Source organism: Crocodylus siamensis, chromosome 1 (assembly GCF_052110815.1).
Source record: "Crocodylus siamensis isolate JL-2025a chromosome 1, ASM5211081v1, whole genome shotgun sequence".
NCBI classification, from domain to species: Eukaryota; Metazoa; Chordata; order Crocodylia; family Crocodylidae; genus Crocodylus; species Crocodylus siamensis.
The window spans coordinates 190,906,449-190,929,325 of NC_143395.1; the positions used below are offsets into that span (position 1 = coordinate 190,906,449).

The 22,877-nt window shown below is 41.4% G+C and overlaps 1 protein-coding gene across 1 annotated transcript in view; it reads right to left on the minus strand.

Annotated features, from left to right (window-relative positions):
• Positions 1-1,896: 1,896 nt before the first annotated feature.
• Positions 1,897-22,877, minus strand: part of SLX4IP (SLX4 interacting protein) — a 145,248-nt gene continuing 124,267 nt past the window's right edge. Inside the window, 7 exon segments of the mRNA XM_090051375.1 lie at positions 1,897-3,186; positions 3,188-3,307; positions 3,309-3,441; positions 3,444-3,599; positions 3,602-3,795; positions 5,349-5,458; positions 19,827-19,915. Of these exon segments, the coding sequence (XP_089907501.1) occupies positions 2,979-3,186; positions 3,188-3,307; positions 3,309-3,441; positions 3,444-3,599; positions 3,602-3,795; positions 5,349-5,458; positions 19,827-19,915 (1,010 nt within the window). The 3' untranslated portion in view covers positions 1,897-2,978.

Consider the following 22,877-nt stretch of genomic DNA (forward strand, 5'->3'; position numbering starts at 1 on the left):
ACCACCGTAAATGTGTTACAACCAAGAATATAATGGAAAGCTCCCTGAGATCCAGATCAAGGCATGGTGGAAATGATGGAAACTAAACACATGGGTATAGTAGAGAACATAGGGTTGTAACTTACCCTCATATCACTCTACATGCTATTTAACTGATTCATTTAGACCAATCAGGCAGCAGTATACTTATCCAGATTAGTTTTGATAATGATGCACCATTAAGCATGCCTTGGTTCCTCACAGGTACACTCATAGTGTAACTCATAGTGTAACTAGCAGTGGGCAAGGAGCCACAGGCCTCAGGTACTGACTAATCGGGGTGCCAGGCCAGAGGCAGGGGGACACCAGAACACAGCAAAGGAGGGTCAAATGGCCTCTAGCACCATGGGGTAGACAGAAGTGGCTAGGAGCCAGCAACCAAGAGCAGGAAAGCTCAAAGCTGTGAAGTAAGGAAAGAAAAGAGGGAGCCTGCAGTTAGGCATGTAATCCTACTGCCAAATTTGGCACTTTATATCTTTGCTCATCATGGCTTTTGGCAGCACCCTCAAGGCCCTCTGCCTGCACCCACTGACTACTGTTGGTCCTGATCATTTGCTCCTGTGGTATATCAACAGACCTCATAGGTGCTGGAGTCTAGAGACCCCTGCCTGCACTGGTTGGCTGCTGGGTCTTTGTTACTTCCTGTCACTCCACACTAATGGAGACAACACCTGCTGAAGCCTGGAGCCCCTCTGCTGTCCAGGGTGCCAAAAATACTGGTTACCCCTATGCTTGTATATAATTCAGTTTTAGCTTTACTTCTATTCCTAATAAATACTTATTTACAGAGCCTGAGGACGAGAGAGCATCAAAAGCCGTTTTGTCAAGCTCTAATACACAATGAGAACAAATATGACAGAGAAAATGTCTTCTCTTGTAGACAGCTTCAATCCCTTTCCCCTTGAAGTACCTGAAGAAGTTACTTATAACCAGTAAGGATACACAAGGTGCTGTTCAAGTCAACAGCCTTTTGCAGTTTAGCAACTGCTCCTCTCAAGGGACTGTATCCTGCAAACACTTAACACTAAGTGCAGTGCCTAAGGGCGTGTGTAGACAAAATGAAGGGCATGTGTGCATGACACTTTAAAGCAGATTAAATGCTTTTGCACTGCTTTAATGGTGTTAGTGTTTGCATGTGTCGGCAGTGTATCGCGCATTAATTCCAGCCGCTGTAGCACATTCAGCGGCATAATGCGCCATACATGACTTCGGGGTCAGCAAACTAAAACACCTGAGGAGTTTTAGTTCGCTGCCCTACAGCCGCGGAGTGTAGCATCAGGGTCTGTGCAGCTCAAGGGCTCTGCAGGTAGCCTGGCAGCAGCCCAGGAAGACAGGCTCCATCAAAGCAAAAAAAAAGTGGCGAGCCGGATTCCACCCCCCCACCAGAGTCTGCCTGCCTGAGCTGCGCTGGGACCTGGTCCTTCCCTCAGCGGCTGTGGTGCCCCCTGTGACTGCCTGAGCTGGATGCCTGTGGGTGGGTGCCGCCTATGGCGGGGACCACCACTGCCACAGAGGGAAGCACCAGCTGCCCCTTACCCACAGTTCAGGGACTGCTCCGCCTGCCGGCAGATTGCCCTCCCCTCCCCACCGCCGGAGTGGCAGGTAAGAAATGGGTGTACACGACATGGGAGTTTACTTCGCTCTAAATTGAAGCTGTGTTTTTAAAACCCACCACTTCAATTTAGGGCAAAGTAAGTCCCCATTTCATCTACACATGCCCTAAGGCCAAGACTTTTTCCATTAAATGAAAGACCTCACAATAGCGAGCACTGTGGCCAGTAGTATGGTTTTGCAAAATTTGCTCCATATGCTGAAGTTTCTGTGGTCACATAGATTTTAAAACACTAATCTAACAGAAAAGATTTATTTCAATTTTATTGCATCTATTTTAGGAAAACAAAAATGAAATAATGAGTTAATTGGTACATGTCAATGAGTTGTGCAACCCATAAAAGTGATATTAAAAAATGACGCACAATTAAAAATTAAACACAAACTTTCTATCATTAGTAGACAAACACCACAGATATAGTTTATATACAAGCAAATACAAGACAGCTACAAGTGCCCCTCACAAGGAAATACAGTATGATTTTTAGATCTGTGTGCATGAACTATTCCCAGCAATAACAGTAGGTGCTAGGCCTTGCATGTATAAGCTCTCTCTAAATGGCATAAGCCTGCAAAAATTCTACCACCTGTGTACACAGCTAGTACTACAAATCGTGTGTACCTGAAACTGCAGATGCACAAATGTTGCTTATGTTGAGTCCCCAATGAAAAAGTAGGCCCTAAATGACTAGCCAAATTAAAGAAGGTTATGGATTCAGTGCTATTTCAAAATATTTTAAAAGAAAATGAAAGTTTAAATTTCACTACCCTGGGGCATTTTTTCTCTTTTTAAATGTCAAATGAATTAAACAAGAATTTTCCCCACTAAAAGTCTAATGGGTGAATTTCTACTAATGAATAAAATTTCGTGTTTAGCAGTCAGCACAAAACTGGAAAAACTGTAAGTGAAATGATTATGACAGTTGCCTTAATTTTGCTGTCCTCAGATCTTCAGGTAATGATTTATTAGTAGCATCAAAATTTACCCTATCCTCCCCAGGAAAACTTTAGTTTGAAATGGTAAAATGTTGTATGTGAAATACTGACTAATTATATAAACACTATGTCCTTCTTTTATTAAATATTTAAATACATTATTCTGACAGGCAAAAACCAAGTGTATTGTTATAACAGATCTATGTATTTGAGGCATGTAGTGAATTAGTTTCATTGCAAAGAAGTTTAACAATTTAACTGGTATATTTAATCATCTGCAATTTTATCATTTCTATTTTTTCTGAATTCTTTCAAATATAACTTGGCATACATGTCTGCTGAAAACAACTATGGGTGCCTAACTGAATTCACAATGGCGATATTTTAGTGCATCATGACTTTTTAACCCTCTGTAGTTTTAACTTTCTAGATCTGTCTTCAACATCTTTCTTTCTTTTGTGCATAAGTTCCTCTGAAGGCTTGGAGTTAAGTTTTAAATAGGAGGATAGAGGCATTAGGCATAATTCTTCAGTGGTTGTGGCTAGCTCATTTTGGTTTGTCTGCTCAACTGGTGTATTATTTTTCATAAAAAAAAGGTCTTAGGGGATTTTTTCCCAAAGTAAGTGACTCTTTATCAGACATAGATTTTGCCAAGTCTTGTTTAGCAAACAACTTGGAATTCAATCGGGTCTTCACTTCTGAAGATGGTTCTAAACAATCAACATTGGTTTTTTTTTGTTTCTGTGTCTGTGGGGATTAGATAATCCTCTTCAGAAAATGATTTTTTGCAGGGATCCAACTTTTCTTCTGAACCACAGCTCCTTTGCTGATTCTGTGTTTCAGTCACTCCTTGACTTGTTTTGGATCTGGCAGTGCTGACTCATATCTACATGGAAGGTACTTGCTTAGAAGTCTCATCTTTAACCACTCTGCCGAGTGAAGTTTTTGCTGGCTGCTAGCATCATCTGGCTGTCTCCGATTAACATCATTTTCCAGTTCTAAAACAGGAAGCTCTCAGCTGCATTTTTGCAATCCTTTGGTTGTTCTATGTGCCTACATTTTGCTTCAGACTGAGGATCGGAAGGAGTTTGACGTTCATTCTTCCTGTTCCTCGTCTCCCAGTTTACTGAGCCAAGATATACTTTCATGGTGTCCTCCCTGGTTTGAGGTTTGCTCGAGTTACCATTGCTTGTTTTTTTCCTTTTTGCACTGTAAAAAAAAAGGTTTTGCTTTTAGTAACAAAGAATCTTTACTGCTTCACTCTGCCCTTTTACAAATTCTGAACATTTAGTATGGCACCCCTATTCCGGATTTGGAAAATCTGTCCTGTATATTATCTTGACAAGCAGTAATATTTATCTAGTGTGAATAGTATCAAGGTCTATCCGTTTGATTTTTCTACTGCACTAGGGGAACCTGATTTTATTAATAACTAAGCCGTGAAGCAGTTTACCTTTTGTTGCAAGAGGCAAACCTAGATACATTACAGATGTGAAGAGTTAATATTGCCTAAATACAGTATATTGAATTCCTTCCCAAACCAGCTAGATAAAAAAAAGTGTTTCATGTGTGCCTAAATGGTTTCAAATCATTCACATAATACATATGTACAATGCATATCTATGGTGGGGGGGGGGAAGGGAGAGGAATGTATTAGTTTCAGGTCTCTAGTTTAGAATATTTCTCTGGAATTTATCCTAGGACATTTCCAAGCTCTACTTACAGGTTAACCACTACTCAGCTGATACCAAGTGTGCTGAACTGGGGAAGGGCTTAAGTAATATAAGTGGATAGTATTCTGAAAGGTATTAAAAAGAAAATGCAACCACAAGAGACATGATGGAGTGTCAGTACATAAACACTTTTCAACATCATACGTTACACATACATCTTAAGATCACACAGGCTGGAGAAAGAATTTTCAATGGAAGTTGTAGATGTAGGAGTTAAAGTCTAAATATCTTAGCAGAGATTCTCCCACATTGAAACTGCTTTCTACAGTTTTGCTGATGCCAACTTACCCTAAACCCCAGCATATCTGAGCCTGGGAGGATCAATTCAGAAATAGGGTGGAGATGACCTTCCAGAGATGCAAAGAGCACAGCAGCTCCCACCCTGTTCCTGTTTCCTCAGCAAGCCCAGTGGATCTGACTAGGGTTAAAAGAAGGGCTGCCAGGACTCTCTGCCATCTCTTGATCCAGCAGCTGCTGTACTAACCTTTGGGGCAACTGGCAGCAGGTGCAAGATAGAGTGGGATGCATGTTACACCAGGGGACAAATCTAGCACAGCTGGCTACCTCTGCTCCCTACTCTCTTCACTGTCCAGTAGCCCTGTGTACTCCTCAACTGTGGTGAAGGTCTGCACTGTTATTTTCAGTGCTGTATGTTGCAGGCTCCCAAATGGGGAAAACACATTTTTGTAAAAAGTTTTCCACCAGATCCAATCATCACATGAATTTTTTTGGCACTCACGTTTTTTAAAGAAAAAAACAACCTGTTTCATTCTGCTTATGCTATGAGAGATATATGTGGGTTTTAGCTGCTATATGTGGTATTATTTTACAAAATAATGTAAACAGAGTGTGTTTTTATGTGCTTATTCACAGTTCACTGCCTGACTGTTTACTAGCCTACAGTAATCCTATGTATAAAGAAAAAGGGTGTTGTTATTTTATTTTTGACAGCATAGGTCAGCCTCTGCTTTACTCACACGCTGTCAAATCATGTTAAGTATCATACAAGTACAGAAAAAGTGGACATACATATCTTTCAAGATATCTTGCTTTATCTGTTGAGTCAGAGGAATGTTGCACTTTTTCTTTTCAGCAGATTCAGCAAAATATTCAGAGGTCCCATTAGAAATGTTTTCTTTCTGCTCCAAAAGAAAACACAGGTTTAAAACACCACTCAGAAGGTATGATTATTGAAAATAAAACTCTACTGCTGAACACTTAAGATTTACAGATGTTTGTTATTATTTTTAATCCAAAGAGAAGGAGAAGGAAAGGCAACTCAGAAAAAAATGTTTGTAATATTATAATATCAGGGACTGCTTAGACAGTTTGCTCCCCTTTCAGACTCCCAATGTGCATATTTCATACGTTAAGATATACCACAAACAAACAAGACTGTAATGTAAAGGATGTAGATTCCAAACCATCTGAGGAAACTGTTGGCAAATATCTGACATCTTTGTGGCTCAAACTGTGACAAATGCCAGGAATCTCTGTTGCAGACAGCAGCATGTTTGTCAGTTTTTTTCTGAAGAGACTGAGTGGCGCAGTGGTCTATACCCTTATTCTCTGAAGAATTCCCATAATTTTCCATGTTTAAAAAAAAATACGCAGAGTATTACTTGCTCTATTTAAGCAAGTAAGGGTTAAAACTTGTAACACTAACATTTTGATGGTCATGGCTTGTGGTGGTTGGCTACTACAGAACCGCAGAGAAATTCTTTCTGGTCTCAACTAACAGCAGTACCATAGCTTTATATAATACAGAGATATGGAAAAAAGGGGGAAATGCTCTCTCTCTTCAAGCTGTGTGCACTTCCTTTCACAATTAAATAATTTTACAGAGAGTCCAGCCATTTGCTGACTTCATTACTACCTTGCATATTCTTCACATCAATGTGGTCGCTGAGGCTTTGGACTGAGGAGATAAAACTTGGCACTGCTGGATGGGAGGGAAAGAAGAGAAGTGACATTGCTCATAGGTGGGAATTATCTCTTTCTCTTTTGGTACATTCTTCCTACACAATGTAGATGAAGAACCTCCATGGATCCACAGAAGGGGAGTTGCTTCTTGCTCCGCCCTGTGAATCTAGCTGGGGCAGGCAACCAGAGAGACCTAAGGAAAGCCAAGACCGACTGTTTCATTGTTTTTAAGGACAAAAGACGTCATTCATGATCATTTAGCATGACCTTCTGCATAACAAGCCAATGAACTTCATCCTATAAATCTGTATCATGGTTATGTTTATACAAAGAAATTAGGTGACAGTCCAAGGGACTGAAGTTGTATTTAGCCAAAAAACAATGGGACCATGGACAGCATCAGTGTAAGCTTCCCTTACACTGAAGGCCCAGCTCTAAAGTGATGAAATCCTGCAGAGTCAAATCTCATGCAATCCTTGCCAAGACTGCCAACATGGATGCCAAATATGATGTGGTCACCTGCCTGCTAGGCGTTTCTTTTAAAGACAGTAACCAACTGATGAAAAGTAGCACTTAGTGGAAACCTGAGATTATAGCAAAGACAAATGAAGACAGTAGACAGATACTAGACTTGCTTGCTACTGTAAGTCAACCAACAACTTGCTGTTCTAGGGGGTGTCCTCTTATATAAAGAATAATACTAAACTGAACTGTGCAGTGCCTTCAGATGTGAATAAATGACCCCAGAAAGACACTGAGACAACATAAATGATTTTACTTTTGACCTGACTTTGGCTTTAAGTTAACAGCTCATAGGCAAAAGGTCACTGCATTAAATTACACCATCTTAGACTATTTTTTTTCAAATGCTTGTCTCATAAATAGTGACAAAAAAGGGTTAAGGTGTTAAAACACAGTAAATAAATAAATAAACAACCCCGAAATGATTTGTGTGCGAGACACTTCTGAACATGCCCTGTAAGTACAGTAGATTTTCCTCTTTGAGCCACACCCTGTAAGTGCTGTATTTTGAGAGCTGAACAATTAATATAAGGAGTATGAGTCAGTCTTTGAAAGACTCTGTGGGAACCAGAGAGCCTTTTGCTATTAGGAATGATGTAAACTCCCTACAGCTGGAATAAGTCCACAGCAGAAGGCAAAGAGTCATAAATAACAACAGTGGACATTGCATATACCACTAAGATACTCAACTATTATTTGTAAAACTTTCTTTATGTTCTTTATTCAGCCTAATCATTTTAGTCAATTTAGTAGAAAAAAACCCAGAAAACCACCCTATGTTTTGGGAGTACTATTTATTTCCTATGGGAATTTTAGGCTTGCTAAGGAAAGAAAAAAGGCTAATCTACTCTCATCCTGTCTGGTAATCCCTAATTCCTTTTAGCTAGTGAAATAATTAAAGAAAAATATTCCAGGCATAAAAAGGGGGACAGCAGAAGCAGACATCATATAAACAATGATGCCATGACAGAGAAAAACGTCAAAGAGTCAGACTTGTGACTTGACTCAAAAAAAGCTGCGGGCAGTGGGGGTTGCTGCTAACAAATTAAAACCACATTTCTCGGCAAATTGTTCAAGACAGATATATTTACATTTTTATGAACAGTGGGTGGGCACAAGTAATTAAAATGCTTCTTTACCCCTTCAACTGTCAAGATCCATTAGGAGTCTTGTATTCTTAAAATTCTAGGGTTAGCTCACTCCTTTTTGTCACTAAATCCCTGCAAAGCTGGGTCTTCAGAAGGGAGGTTTACAGAGAAAGAGCGGTTACTCCCTGTAAGCAGAGCTCTCTGAAGTTAGTCGTATGTACAGATATTCAACTCTAGACAGTTTTTACCATCTGACATCAAGAGGGAGCACACAGCTTTTTGCTAACTAACAAAGCACATCTATTAGGCACACATTGTGCTTACACTAAGGGAATCAAAACCCACATCCTGTTTAGATCCTTTTGAAAAGATTCTAGGATGCACACAAAAATTGAAAGGTAGAATCAAGGAACTGAAGACTATATAGATGGAATGAATGAACCAACAGAAATATGACAGATAAAATTGTTCCTTGCAGAGTTTTGCACGATACTAAAAGTGCAGATACACGAGTTACTCTGATGGCCAAACTACTTCAGTTGAAAACTGCTAAGGCCAGTCTCCACAGCAAATGAAGAATCTTTCCATGGGAACAGGGAGGAAATGTAGTTGATCTAAGTCTTATATAATATGAAATTTGATTAGATAATCTATTTCTGTTAAAGAAGGAATTAGATTGGATTTGCCCATCAGCTCTTTGCAGAACTCTGCTAGCTCAGACAGTCCATTTGTCAGAGACTGATTTTAATAAAGCTAAGTATCTTCATTCTCCTCACCCTGTTCCCTGGTTGTAGTGCCAGCATAGCTTACAGAAGCTTCATTAGGGCCAAGGAGCTAGAAGATGCTTCCATATTACTGTTGCTTGCCCCTAACCTTGGCACAGCTCCCCTCTGGCTGGAAACTGCACCAGCACTACAGCACTGGGAAGAGGATGGGGAGAAGGGATGAAGAGAATCTGCAGTGGTGTGAGCATAGCTTCCAGTTCCCTGGCTCTGGTGCTACTCCTTGCTGCTCAGCCTGAGAGCAGACATGGGCACAGGCAAAGCCTCACAGCTCTGCAGGTTGGATCCACTGGCTCTACCATATGTTGCCAACCCCGGCCTACAGGAACTGCTGGTTATGTGAGAGCCTGCTGACCTTTCTCTTCCAGAACAGATGGGGGGATACGGGTGGGGGGGTGGGGGTTGGCATTTTGGCCAACGCCAAGAAAAGGGTGAAGAGGTCTTATGACTGTGGGCTTTAGATAAGGTACATGTACAGCAGGGATGGACAAAATACAGCACACCGATTGATTGCATCTGGCCCACAGCTGCCCCCATGGCATTCTGCCCGCACCCACTGATGGCTCTGTCACAGCCCGAGTCCCACTTGGTGCGCACAGCTTTCAAGTGCAATGAGCAGCCACCTGCAGGTGGCTGAGTAAGTGGATGGTGACCTGGAGCTGGAGCTAGAACTGGACCCCACATGCTAGGGCAGGAGCCATTCAGCTGCAGCTTCCCCCTGCCTGGCTGGCCATGAGTTCCCACTTCCCCACGTTACTTGCTGCCTGGAACGGTGCAGTAGGAAGACGAGGAGCCACTGGAGGCAGGGGGAGCTGAGCAGTACCCAGGCGGCTGCAGCAGTAGGAGGAGCAACCCTTCTGGGAAACTGTGGGCTGGCCTGGCTGGGGCAGTGCCATTGGCGGACATAGGGTGGTGTGGGCAGGGCTTGGCTGGATGAGGGAGGAGTGGACTACATCTGCAGTTGCACCGTACCACCTGGGTAAACTCTGCTTCACATGCCTCCTTCTCTCCCTCTCCCCAACTTTGACCGGCTCCTGGGACCTACTGTGTGGGCAGCCCCCATACACCTCATACTCCCCCCCCCCCCCCCCCCCCCCCCACAATATACATATAATATATAGGACTTTATTTTGAGCTATTATGCAATTGCCTCTATATACACTACTCAAAAAAACATAAATCAGGACAAAAATATTTTCTGAAATAAAATAAAATCTACTAAAGTGTGTTATAGTAGAGGTTTGGTTTTTAGCATATGATTTTGTTTTCATCTATATTAAAATGCTATTGTCTGAAAGATTTTATATGTGTGGCCCTCAACAGCTCACCAAAACTCGTTAAGTGTGCCCCCTCCCCCAGTGTACAGGAACAGTTGTGGGGGAAAAGCACCACCCACCAGAACCTCAATGGAACAGGTTACACAGACAGGCTATGGAGTCTCCATACTCGCAGGTTTTCAGAAGCCAGCTAGACAAAGCCTTGGTCCTGCTTTGAGCAGGGGGTTTGGATTAGATGACCTCATGAGGTCCCTTCCAACCCTAATTTTCCATGATTCTATGATTCTGTGTCAACAGGCCCTCTCACAAGTCTAGCTCCCTTTCATAGGGAAGGCAGAGAAAGGGTTTGATAGCAAGGTTATATAGCTGTCTACACCAGAGGCAGCCCTCATGCACTTCCTGACTGATGATAACTAGCAGATTTGGTTGGAACCCAGCTGAGCTTGACCAGACATTCTGCATAAGTACACGATACCCAATGAGGCCCTGCAAAACTGAAATTAAGGCTGAAAGGCCTTAGAGATTTCATGCAACACCCATGATTCACACTGGTCAACAAAGGAATGCAAGTCACAGATCATCCATTCACATGAGATGGAGAAGGATCTCAGTCCAGACAGAAGTTGTCAAAGATGATTCATGATCACCAAACTAGGAGACAAACTTGTAGCTCAGAGTAGTAAAGAATACAATGAAAAAAAGAAGCCTTCCTGGCCAATCCAAAAGCCTTAATAGGTCTGGGGACTATGAATGCAGGACTGTCCCACCCTTCAGGAAATTCACAGATGCTAGGGTCAGAAGGGACCTTAACAGATCATCGAGTCCGACCCCCTGCCTAGGCCTGAAAGAGTGCTGGGGTCAGATGACCCCAGCCAGATGCCTATCTAACCTCCTCTTGAAGACACCCAGGGTAGGGGAGAGCACCACCTCCCTTGGGAGCCCATTCCAGACCTTGGCCACCCTTACTGTGAAGAAATTTTTCCTGATAACTAGCTTAAATCTGTTTTCTGTCAGTTTGTGACCCCTGTTCCTTGTTACCCCAAGAGGCGCCCTGGTGAACACAGCATCTCTAATTCCTTGCTGCAACCCCCTACTGAATTTGTAGGCAGCCATAAGATCACCTCTCAGCCTTCTCTTGAGGAGGCTGAAGAGGTCCAGGTCCCTCAGTCTCTCCTCATAGGGCTTGTCCTGTAAGCCCCTAACCATATGAGTTGCCCTCCTCTGGACCCTCTTGAGTCTATCAACATCCTTCTTGAAGTATGGCATCCAAAACTGGATGCAGTACTCCAACTGAGGTCTGACCAATGCCGTATAGAGGGGAAGTATCACCTCCTTGGATCTATTTGTCATGCATCTGCTGATGCATGATAAAGGGCAGTTAGCTTTGCTGATGATTTCATCATACTGATGATGCATGTTCATCTTGGAGTCCACTACGACTCCAAGAACCCTTTCAGCTTCGGTTTTGCTGAGAGGGTCACTTCCCAGTCAGTAGGTGTGCTGGATATTTTTGCACCCTAGATGCAGAACTCTGCACTTGTCCTTGTTGTACTGCATCCTATTGGGTACTGCCCACTTTTTCAACCTGTCCAGGGCTGCCTGCAATCGTTCTCTACCCTCTGGAATATACACTTCACCCCACAATTTAGTATCATCCGCAAACTTGGACAGAGTACACTTCACGTCCACATCCAAGTCACTGCTGAAGATATTGAAGAGTACAGGTCCAAGGACCAAACCCTGCGGGACCCCACTACCCATCCTTCCAGGTGGATACCGACCTACTACCCGTCTACTACCATTCTCTGGGTGCGACCGCTAAGCCAATTTCCCACCCACCGGACTGTGTAAACATCTATGTCACACTCTCTTAATTTATTTATGAGAACAGTTTGAGATACCATATCGAAGGCCTTGCTAAAGTCCAAGAAAACGACATTCACCTCTACTCCTGTGTCTAAGCATTTTGTGATAGTGTCATAAAACGAAACCAGATTGGTCAGGCATGATCTACCTACTACAAATCCATCCTGGTTTCCCTGCTGCATTATTTTTCCCACTGAACTCCCACAAATATGAGCCTTCATAATATTTTCAAAGACCTTTCCAAGGATGGAGGTGAGATTGACTGGTTTATATTTATGCAGATCCTCCTTCCTCCCCTTCTTGAAAATAGGGACCACATTAGCCCTTTTCCAGTCCGCTGGGACCTGACCCGAGAGCCATGAGTGTTCAAACAGCCATGCCAGTGGTTCAGCTATGACACCGGCCAATTCCTTCAGAATCCTCAGATGCAGCTCATTCTGACCTGCTGACCTGAACACATCCAATCCACCCAAATGACTCTGCACCAAGTTTGCATTAACAGTTGGTGGGCTGGTGTTCTTCTGATGTTCATCTAAGAGCCCATTAGGAGACTTATCTTGAGCCCTGTTTAGGAACACTGAGGCAAAAAACTCACTGAATAGCTCAGCCTTGATCCCCCTCTCTGTCACTAATTGTTCCTCCTTGTTCAGTAGAGGTCTTATGCTACTCTACACCTTCCTTTTACTCCCTACATACCTAAAAAAAGACTTTCTGTTGTCTTTAATTTGTGTTGCCAGCCTCAGCTCTGTAGTTGCTTTGGCCTTTCTAACTGCCTTCCTGCAAGTGCAGGCCAAGTAGGTATACTCCTCCTTGGTAGCTTCCCCCTGCTTCCACTGCCTATACGCCTTATTTTTCACCCTTAGGCTCCCCTGAATTTCCCTGTTTAGCCAAGGAAGTTTTTTGGCTCCTTTCCCCCTTTTCTCTCGTACTGGGATAGTCTCTCTCTGTGCCCAAAGGATCACTTCCTTTAGAAACGGCCACCCTTCCTGGACTCCCATCTTGCCAATATTCTTCTCCTGTAGTGCATCATTGACTAGACTCCTAAGCACACTGAAGTTAGCCTTCCTAAAGTCAAGCACTTCCACCACACTAGTTATCTTACCCACCCTACGCTGTATGGTGAATTTAATTGATTGGTGGTCACTGTCCCCAAGGTGACCATAAATCTGCAGCTCCCCTACCAGGTTCTCCCCCATAGCCAACACCAAGTCCAGTAAGTCATTCCTTCTAGTGGGACCATATACCTCCTGCATTAGGTGAAGGTCCTGCACACAGGTTAAGAACTTATGTGAATGGTTGGATTTGGCTGACTGCTCTTCCCAGCAGATGTCAGGGTAGTTTAGGTCCCCCATAACAACCACATCCCTAGGCTGTAGGGTCTCTGAGAGCTGCCTCAAGAACTCCAAGTCTAGCTTTTCCCCCACCACTAAGTCCCTTTCCCCACGACCTCCATGTATCTTAACCCACAATGCCTCAACTTTCTCCTCCTCTGATCCCAGTTTCAACAATCCCCAGGTTTGATCACTGGTATTTTGATTTGGTAGAATTTTATAACTACTTTGCACAAATGTAAATGACAACAGAAAGTCAAAAACATCCTCATTTTCTGTTTCAGACATATATATATTGCTATCCCAGAAATCCCTTTCATATTACTATTAATTTAATCTCTTTCACACTTACCTCTGCAACTACCACCTTTCACAGATCCCAGCAACAAACTTATTTGATTATCACTGAATGCTTCATTGTTAGGATAATTTCAACTGCTCACATGCCTTCAATAAGTCTTCTACCTATTTCCATTTCCACTGTTTCTTCAAATAATCTTTTCCCAATTTTCCATGTCAGCACTACAATAATTATCATTACGAAAATGTCACCAGCTCAGCAGAGATGACAAATTGCTCTGTACCTGTCACAATTACTTTAGCTTCCTCCTTTGCCATGTTCCCAAAATCCTCATCTCTTTCAAAATAAAACCATTCAAGTCTACAAGTATTAGTCAGTAAAAGAAGAAACAATGCTTTTAGGTTTACAATTAGCAACAATCATCCCTCCTGTTCTTTCATCCTTTCCTTGAGGTTTCCAAGGGTTTTTAAAAAAAAACTATAATATAATGTATTATTCTTTTAACGGAGAAATTTGCATTCTTCTAAAGTATGGGATATTCTGCCCATTTCCTAACTAGTTCTACCATAAAGTATTTTTCCAAACAGATTGTAAAAATGTAAAGCTAACTGCCATACTTTGTTTTGCTTCTTTTCACACACGTTTTCTTCTGCTTTGCTTACAGTCTAACACATGTTCTTGAGTGTGCTGAACACACCCCACATCTTAAAATGTTGCTAATTAGCTTCCTTCAAAAGGTATAGAACGCAAAGATACTTCAATTGTCAAGAACAAAGTTGGACCTAGTTGGGCCTAAACCAAAAACCTTGGATGAATTATTTTTAGGCTTGGGAGAAATTGATTTTTAAAAAAATTCTGATAACAATAGCCATTGTTAAACACTTATTTTGATTTTTATTGATTTAAATTTATTTGTGGGGGACAGCCTCGGTTGAACTGCCCACACACTGCTTCTTTGGTAGTGGCTTGGGCAGCCACTGCCACAGCTGGGGGTCATGCTAGTAAGGCTGTGCTGGGAGGGGGGCGGTTAGAGGGGCAGGGCTGTTGGCAACCAGGAGCCCAGTGCTGCCAGCCACAGCTCTGCAAGAGCTTGGCCCATGTGTGCGCATCTGCACATATGTACGCGTGTGTGTGCACACCTGCATGTCTGCATGCATGTCTTTCTCCAGGGAAACTTGCCGCAAGTACATCTGGTACTGGAACAGCCCCATAGCAGGTGAGGCCCTTCCCTTGCTTTTTCCTGGTGAGCCCCCACTGCAGCAGCTGGATTTCCCCTGTGTGCCTGTCCAAGGTCCAGCTTGTCCTTTGCCAACCTGGAGCAGTACCAGAGCAGCAGCTTGGGCTCTGTTGTCTTCTCCACACCCCGTGGGCCTGACTGGGAGCCGGGACTTTCTCTGCTGCTGGGGCACAGCTCTGGCCTTTTCCCACTCCTACTTCATGTGGGTTCTGCAGCCAGGAACCTTAGTCACAGTTGGCGTGTGTGTGCGTGCACACACACATATGTGTACAACACTCTTACCCCAGATTTCCTAACCCCTGTCCTGGATTTTTTTCTTACCTTTACTTTTGATGATTACCGATGGAAATATTTTCCCGTTTGTCTCTGAGTGTGCAGCACAGTCAATGTTTATCGATATTTAGCAATAAATGTCAAATCCTGCCAAGCCTAATAATTCACCATCTTGGCAAATATAAGGGAAAGCATAACAGAAGCCTAAAACAAGATGGTTAAAGCATAAAGAACAAAAAGAATTGAAGCTAAGTACAGGAGCAAAAGAGCTGCGGTTGAGTGCCAGAGATGAACAACAGGAACCTGCCCATATCAGGTTGAGGCAAAAATCATCCAATAGAATGAGAGGGAAGGGCTTCAGGCCTAGGTATCATTGCACCAGATAAGGAATGAAAACTTCAATGAAAGCATAAACACTGAAAAGAAGTAAAAGTAAAGGAATTTAAAACCCTGAGGAAGTTAAAAGCATTGGTAGTGGTGAACACTAAAAAGTGTTGATACCTCACAATTTAAATACACAGGACATTATTTTTATAAACCAGATTCCTCAAACAATGAGAAAGAAGGTATGAGGTGGTGAAGCAGTGAAAAGAGCTGGGAAGTAGTACATCTGAAAATCTAACTTCAGACTAAGCAGAAAAGAACAGATGCTTGTAGCAATGAGGAGAAACATCAACTCAAAACACAGAAACATGCAGTGGTGCAGATTTTATAATGAAAACACTGCACAAATAGGCTTTGCCATCTTTGAATTAATCCAGACAAGCTTTTGTTATAAAACAATTAAAGTTGCTACACACGTCTGACAAACTCATGCTCTTGCTATCTGAAGGGTTTGTTATTCAGGGCAATGTAAATGTCCAATGAACAAGGCATAGTCCAACAGCTTTTCAGGGAGTGTGACATGTCATAGGTATGCATGTTGCTTGAGTCTGCTAGAACTGCTAAGGACAAGTTCTCTATTTTATTCTGTACTAGTCATGCCAGAAGCCTGTAGTTACAGTATTGTTCACCTATCTGTCATCTACTTCCAAGCCATCTGATGCATCCACTAGTTGCCCTTCAACAATGATGTCTTTTACCTGCTCCCTGAGGGAGTTTGGCCAGAATGCAGGATACCTCATTAGAGATTACGTACAAACAAGACTTTGATTTTCATAGTTGAAGTGACACAGATAAAGAAGTCTTTTTCCTTTGCCTCCTTCTGTAATATATTTGGGTCCTTGTCCATATGAGTGCTCTTATATTGTTCCAGAGATATTTGTAGTAGCCATTTTGATCTAGAGGCATAGGCAGCCAAGAGTCTTTTATTAAACCAACTCAATAGTTGCCAAAAAAAAAAAGTTTATTTGCAAACTTTTAGGCCCAAACACCCTTCTCATCAGGCAAACAAAGGGTGTTTGGGTATGAAGCTTACAAATAACAGTATTATTTTTTTGCAACTATTCAGTTGCTCTATTAAAATATATCACCTCCACCCCAATAGTTTTATCTGTCTTTTATTGTTCGGTCTTCTTGGTGAACTGCAGAGACAGCAATGAACCTTGTGTTAAGCCAGTATAAAACTTCTCAAAATATTGAGATTCCTATTTTCATTTACTGAGATTTCTATTTTGAGGGTGTCAGCTATATGAAACAGCAGCTTAGGATTACTCATCAGGATCTGGTTCAGGTGTTGAGTCGACAACCTCTCTGAGAGAAGGCTATAATGGATTTTTTGCATAGGATGAAAAATGCTGGTCAGGCGGCTCAAAGACCTGCCTGTTTTTAATTTTCAAAATGTTTTTTCTTTTCCTGTCAGAGCAGCAGCCTAATTTGGATAGGAAGAACTATGTCTTCATAGCTGGTAAGAATGAAATCAGCCCATAGTATCCCAGAAAGAGATTACCAGTATGGTCAATAAGACATTCTCTGGGTAAGGCTAGATCTGGTAAGGCTGATAAGGTGACTGCCATGCTCAAGGCTCACAAGTTGGCGGTCAAAAATGAGTATCCTTAGTTTGATGAAAAAGATCCCCACTTTATCTGTTTGACTGCTGGGCCAAAGGTTCTCTGTTTCATGATGAAGAGAAGGGGAAAGAGGGTAAACTTCAGCCGGTGGACGCATACTCATTTGCAAAGTAGTAATACTGTATAGTATGCTCTCGGGCAAGTGTGTCAGAGCTGTCTTCTCTAATAGGGCACTGGCACTCTGGCACTCTTAATGCTGGTGCTATGGCATTTCAATTAATGTAACATTAATGCTGGTGCCAAAGTCAGCTGCTGCCAACATTGACAAGCGCAGAAACCGAGGACATCAGATCATTTCCACACCAAGATAGAAATTAAACTAGTATCAGCTGCTCCGCTGTATTTGCAGGTTTAGCATGTCATTCCAAAAAGAAACTAAAGTTTCAGATTTCCCTTGTGAGAAGAGGTAGATCAGTGTCAGGAATTGTATATTTGCTGAGTATTAACCGTAACTAACTAAAGGAAAACTGGACAAAAGAAGTAAATGTCCATAAAGGGTAGTAGGCACTGCTTATTCCATCTTGCTATTATGGGTAGCAAGAGAAAAAGTGAGGGGCAGCTGGGGTCACACTGCCTTTTCTGTATTTGGATGAGGAAGCATTCAGCACAGGTTCAACCCCAATGCTGCTACAGATTCTGATCACGTGCACAAAAGGGGCACGTATACCTAGAACAGGACATACTCAAGGAAGTCCATACTCTATTTCTCTACAAACCTGATGACTACTACACACTTGAGACCACACATCATAAGCTTAACTTGCTTTCTGTCGAGTACTTTTTTTACTAAGCTACCACACTATAAACATACCAGGTCTATTTCCTCCCCTTGATCTCCCTATTCCCTAGTGAATAGAGAACCTCCCCAGGTTCTCTCCCTATCCTCTGTGTTCACCTGCATAGCTCTAAAAAACGTACTTTTCTTTCCTTTTCCTTGTATTTCAGTGCTCTTTCATGTCCCTGTCAAGCAAAAATGACCCTTAATCCTAAACATTTCTTATTAAAAAAAACTACCTATATCTTGGAGGCTGCTGAGGAAACATCTACTGAGCAGGACTGCAGCTCTGAAAGGCTAGCAGGGAGAGTGCAGCCTGCAGCAGTCTGGAGGTTTGGGAAGGAACTAAGGGGTGGAAGAGGTTCCTAGGGACGGGGCTGGAGCCCAGATTGAGAGGCTGAGAGTGTGGGACCAGGGTCTCAGAGAAGACCCTGGTCCCACCAGAGAAGACATTTTCAGGGTCTTCTGTATATTATTAAAGTTACTGGTAAGAAATCTAAGTCCTCCTATTTGAAAGTTTAAATTTCTCTAAAAAGCAACAAATAAAATCTCCCCTTGTTTTCTGATCATCTTACATGTGATTCTTAAGTTGAGAAAAGAGGGTAGAAAAAGTACTTCCCTCAAACGTATTGTGATTATTTCAGATAATTATTACAGTGTTAAATTAAAACAAAGCTAACAAAACTTGACCATCCGTTCAGGTGCCTGACTTTTAAATAATGAACTTTACAGCTGAAAGACTTGATCTGTTTGTGAGTAAAATTACTCACAGGCTTAATTTTTTGCAGGATAAGTGTGTTTCCATTACAGATACGTGCACGTGTGGGCTAACATTCTATTACCCCTTGTGTGCCTACGTGGCAGTTTTCCAGATATAAGTGGAATTTTTGGCACTTATGAATAATTTGCAATTCTATTACCCAAGCAGTGTGAATGAATAAGGAATCACATAGCTACGATCAATGCTCAATAGGCTATGCACTGGCTAGACAGGTAAGTAGCTGCCTACATATGTACATAGGCCAGGCGTGTGTAAGTAACAAAACCCTGCCTGGCAAAAACCCAGGAGTAATGGATGGGTGCATGGAGATGGAAGGAAGATTCAAGGGGGAGGATGATGAGGATAACCCTCACACATTATTTTCTTGAAGCTGACAAATCTGGATCTAAACTACTTTTCCTCTATCCTAAGAAATATGCAATAATTAATTTCCCAGCCACTACATTTTTCAGTCAAAATGCACAGTAAAATACTCTCAATTTAAGGAGCCCAAGTGCTTTTTAAAAACCAGTGCAAGAGTAGTATATTTTACCTAGATAACAAGTATTTCAAAACCAACTTCTTATGTTTCTTTCTAAGGAACTGAAACTTATTTTTAGACTAATCCTTGACATTCATCAATTTTGGGATCAAAATGTAAAAAAAAATAAAGAAACTGTGCCTGATGCAAAAAAATCTTAAGTGATTAAAATGAATATTTGTTTCCTTAACCAGAATATAACACTATCAATCTTAGTAAAACACATACAGACCTTAAAGTGGAATCATGACACTCACCACCAGCACAGAAGGAGTTTGCATGCTATAAAACAGGCCACCTGGGTCAACGTTAGTACTCATGAGACAATCAGTGGTTAACTGCAGTATAAAATTCATAAGCCTCTGACCCTGATAAAGCCTTCAAGATGAAATATATAGGCAATAATTTTACTGGTAATTACCTACCCCAGCAATACCTCTTTACCCAGAACTTTATAGTGGACAATTTTTTCCAGCAATGCCAGCACTGACCCTTGTGAATTGTTTTACATAGCACATAGGCTAACAAAATATGCGAAACAAATAAAAAAATGAATCCCTATAAATCTTAGAATCTGCCAACACAAAAAGTTTTTAAGGCTAAGGTATTAAAAATGGCTGCCTACAGTTAGGGCCCCCAAATCTACCTGTACATTCCTACACAACTGTCCTCATTTTAAAAAAGAATATCTTGTCCAAAATGTTTAGGTGATACTTTTAACATGATAACATGATGAGCAAGCAAATGACTAAATCCACATAAAAGCATATTTCCCTCCAGTGAACAGTAAACAAGAGTACCTCAACACTTCTGCATACATACCAGTGCCCCATTTTCACTTGTCCAAGGGCTGGGATTAGATTCAAGTCTACTGGCACAGACCATAAGTCTTTCTGGAAAGACATGCAGCTCTAAATAAAATAACAAAAGCCAATACATGTATTTTGGGTATATAATATAGAATTTACAATGGCAACATGTACTACATTTTGTCAATCAGAACGGTTTATATTTTTAAATGCACAATAATGTATTTCCTAACAGCCTTTTTGAATTCCCTTACTCCCCCCCCTCTTTCACCCCTTATTCCCACAGTAAGAATAATACAGTTATCAATAGGGCAGGGTAAGCTCAGTTTTCCAGAAGACATGCTGGACTGTAAATCTGAACTCCTGGTAAATTATGGTATGGAATCTATAGACACATCCCCTCAGAATTATTTCCTTTGCATTAGTCTGATGATTTTTTTTAATCTTAAATATTTTGAGTTATCTTTATAACATAAACAGTATATTCTATCAAAGTGATGTAAAAATATGACAAATGGAAAACACCCTTCAATCTACCAGAGATTGTTTTAAAGTCTCTAGTCTAGACAATTAAAGATGGGTGCTATTGCCGAATTACATATTAGACTCAGAATAATTCCTTACAGAGTCCCCAGACCTTAATAAACAACAACAAAATATGTTCATATAAGATTAAAATGGGCTCAGAAATGAAAAAAGTGACATAACTCAATTAGTGACATATTAATCCTACAAAAAGTGGGAGAGGGGTGCTTGGCTGTTTTAACAATATGAGGGATAAAGAGGGACCCTCAGCTAGGACTCACCTGAGAAACTGATAGACTTTAATATTGCTTATATTTTAAAAACAACGAGCCACAATGCTCTGCCTTTGTTGAAAGGAGAAGAGACAGGTATAAGAACACTGTGAAGCTGATCGTACAGAGATCCCTGAAGAACATGTAATCCAAAGGAAGTGAGCATGGAGGGCTTTACAGAAATTCCTAATGACAACGGAGCCTGCCAATGGCTGCCTCTCCAAAGACTACACTGTTTCTCCAGTGTACCCTGGAGTAACCATCTGACAAGTACTCCATGGCTGCTACATAGGAACTTAGTAAGAAATAATACAGTGTCAAAGAGCATTAACCCCCAGTAGGAGTAAGATATCTATAAGGAAAGGAAGTTAACCTTTGGCTGGATCCTATCACACACCACCACATTTACAGACCTCCAAGCTGGAAGCCTCTAGGGAGAAGGGAAAGTAGAGCTAAGGGACAGTATTTCTGACACTCTGCACAGGCAGGCAGTTGAGCCTGCAGAGGGATTGCTGGTCATCTCAAATGATAAGCATTCTGACAGGTGTGTTATTTCAGCTTTAACTAAAAAAAAAAGGGCCCATTGGGGTGAGCAACAACTGCTATATGCAGGACTCTATTCAGATGATCTCTAGTATGCAATCCTTGTTTCTAAAATAATGGCTTTATGTTGCATAAAAAATGTTGAGACCAAAGTGTTTATAGTTCTGAAAAATATATTTATTACAGTGCAGCTAGACTAAATAGGACAAGAAAAACATGTAGGCTCCTATCTTGCAATGACCATGTGTGAGAAGCAGCTCACAGCAGGATCAGGGCCTTAGGATTTCTTTTGGCACTGTTGTAATAAGTTTTATTACCTGCTTTCACTGTTATAGTTTGCAAGATTGTTCTCTTGCCGATTATCAAAATAAATTCGTCTTTAGATTGAAATACATCTTGGAAAACTCCAATGCAGCTTGGATGTAAACCAGAGAAAAATGTTGATATAAAGCCCATTATTACAAACTACTTTAATATTTCAAAACAGCCAAGAAAAAGTACACGTTTACTGAAATATTTAAAATGAATACTCTAATCTTTTTACTCTATGTGAGGTTAGAGTAAACAAGTCATTATTTTTAGCAGAGGAGATAAGTTCATAAACATAATAAATAAATCCCTATAAAATGTAAGAAACATTAAAAAGACGATAATTCAAGTAGTTAATTTTTAATGCCATTTAGTTGACTGACTTTATTTTCCTTTTAATTTAAAAGATCAACTGAAAGGGCAGTGATTGTTATGGTTCCTTTTTTATTGTTGTTGGCAGAACAGGATTGATGTCACTTCCTTACAGAGCATCTTTGGCTTGAGAAAGCATGAAATGTAATTGACCTAATGATATCACCCCTTGAAGTCTTTTTTCTAGCACTGGGCTAAATGAAAGCTTTTTCTTGCATACACTTGTAACATATAGCTGATGTCACGAGACAGTCAAGTAATAATAATGCAACTCTCGACACAACCTGTGGTTGATTCACCCTGCAGAGGGTTCATGTTGAGTGTCATTATAAATGTACAAAATCTTTTATGGCTGAACTGATTGACCTGGGAAAGGGAGTAAACAATTTTAGAATCCAGTGAAAAACCACATACCCAAGTGTGGTTCTTCCTGAAAGAAAAAGAAAGCAAAAACAAAAAAGAACAAGAATCTTTGGCAACAACCAGGGCAGTTTGCAGGCAGTTTGCCATCCCCCTCTTTGAAGGGGAGCCTTTAAGGTAAGTTCTTTCTTTAATTAAGAGCAACTAACCTACATATATTTAATGTAAGCATCTAAAATTCGGCAGTTAGACCAATACTTAAGACCCTTGTTTAACTAGAGTCTATAGTGAAGAAGCAGGTTGGCAGGGAAAACAGGACCTTTTAAGACCAAGGAGCAGTGATTCCTAAGGAAGGTCTCCTTCTAAAGAGGGCAGGAAGAGAGAGGCAGCAGATTAAAAGACCCAGAAAGATGGCTGGAGGATGTTGCAATGTCAGTGCCACTGCCACTACCAGCTCTTCTTCTGTTTGCACCTGTGAGGTATCTGTTAGGGCAGGACCACTCACCATTGAGGCTTCCACACAGTTCCTGGTTTGGTGCTGTGGAGACTGTGGCTTCCAGTGACAGCCAGGTGAAGGAGTCCTTGCCATGTGATTGGTGCCTTCTGGTGGTGTCCCTCAGGGAGTGGGCAAAAGAGCTTCAGGAGGTGGCAAGGCTCTGAAGCATTCTCCACCATGAGGACTT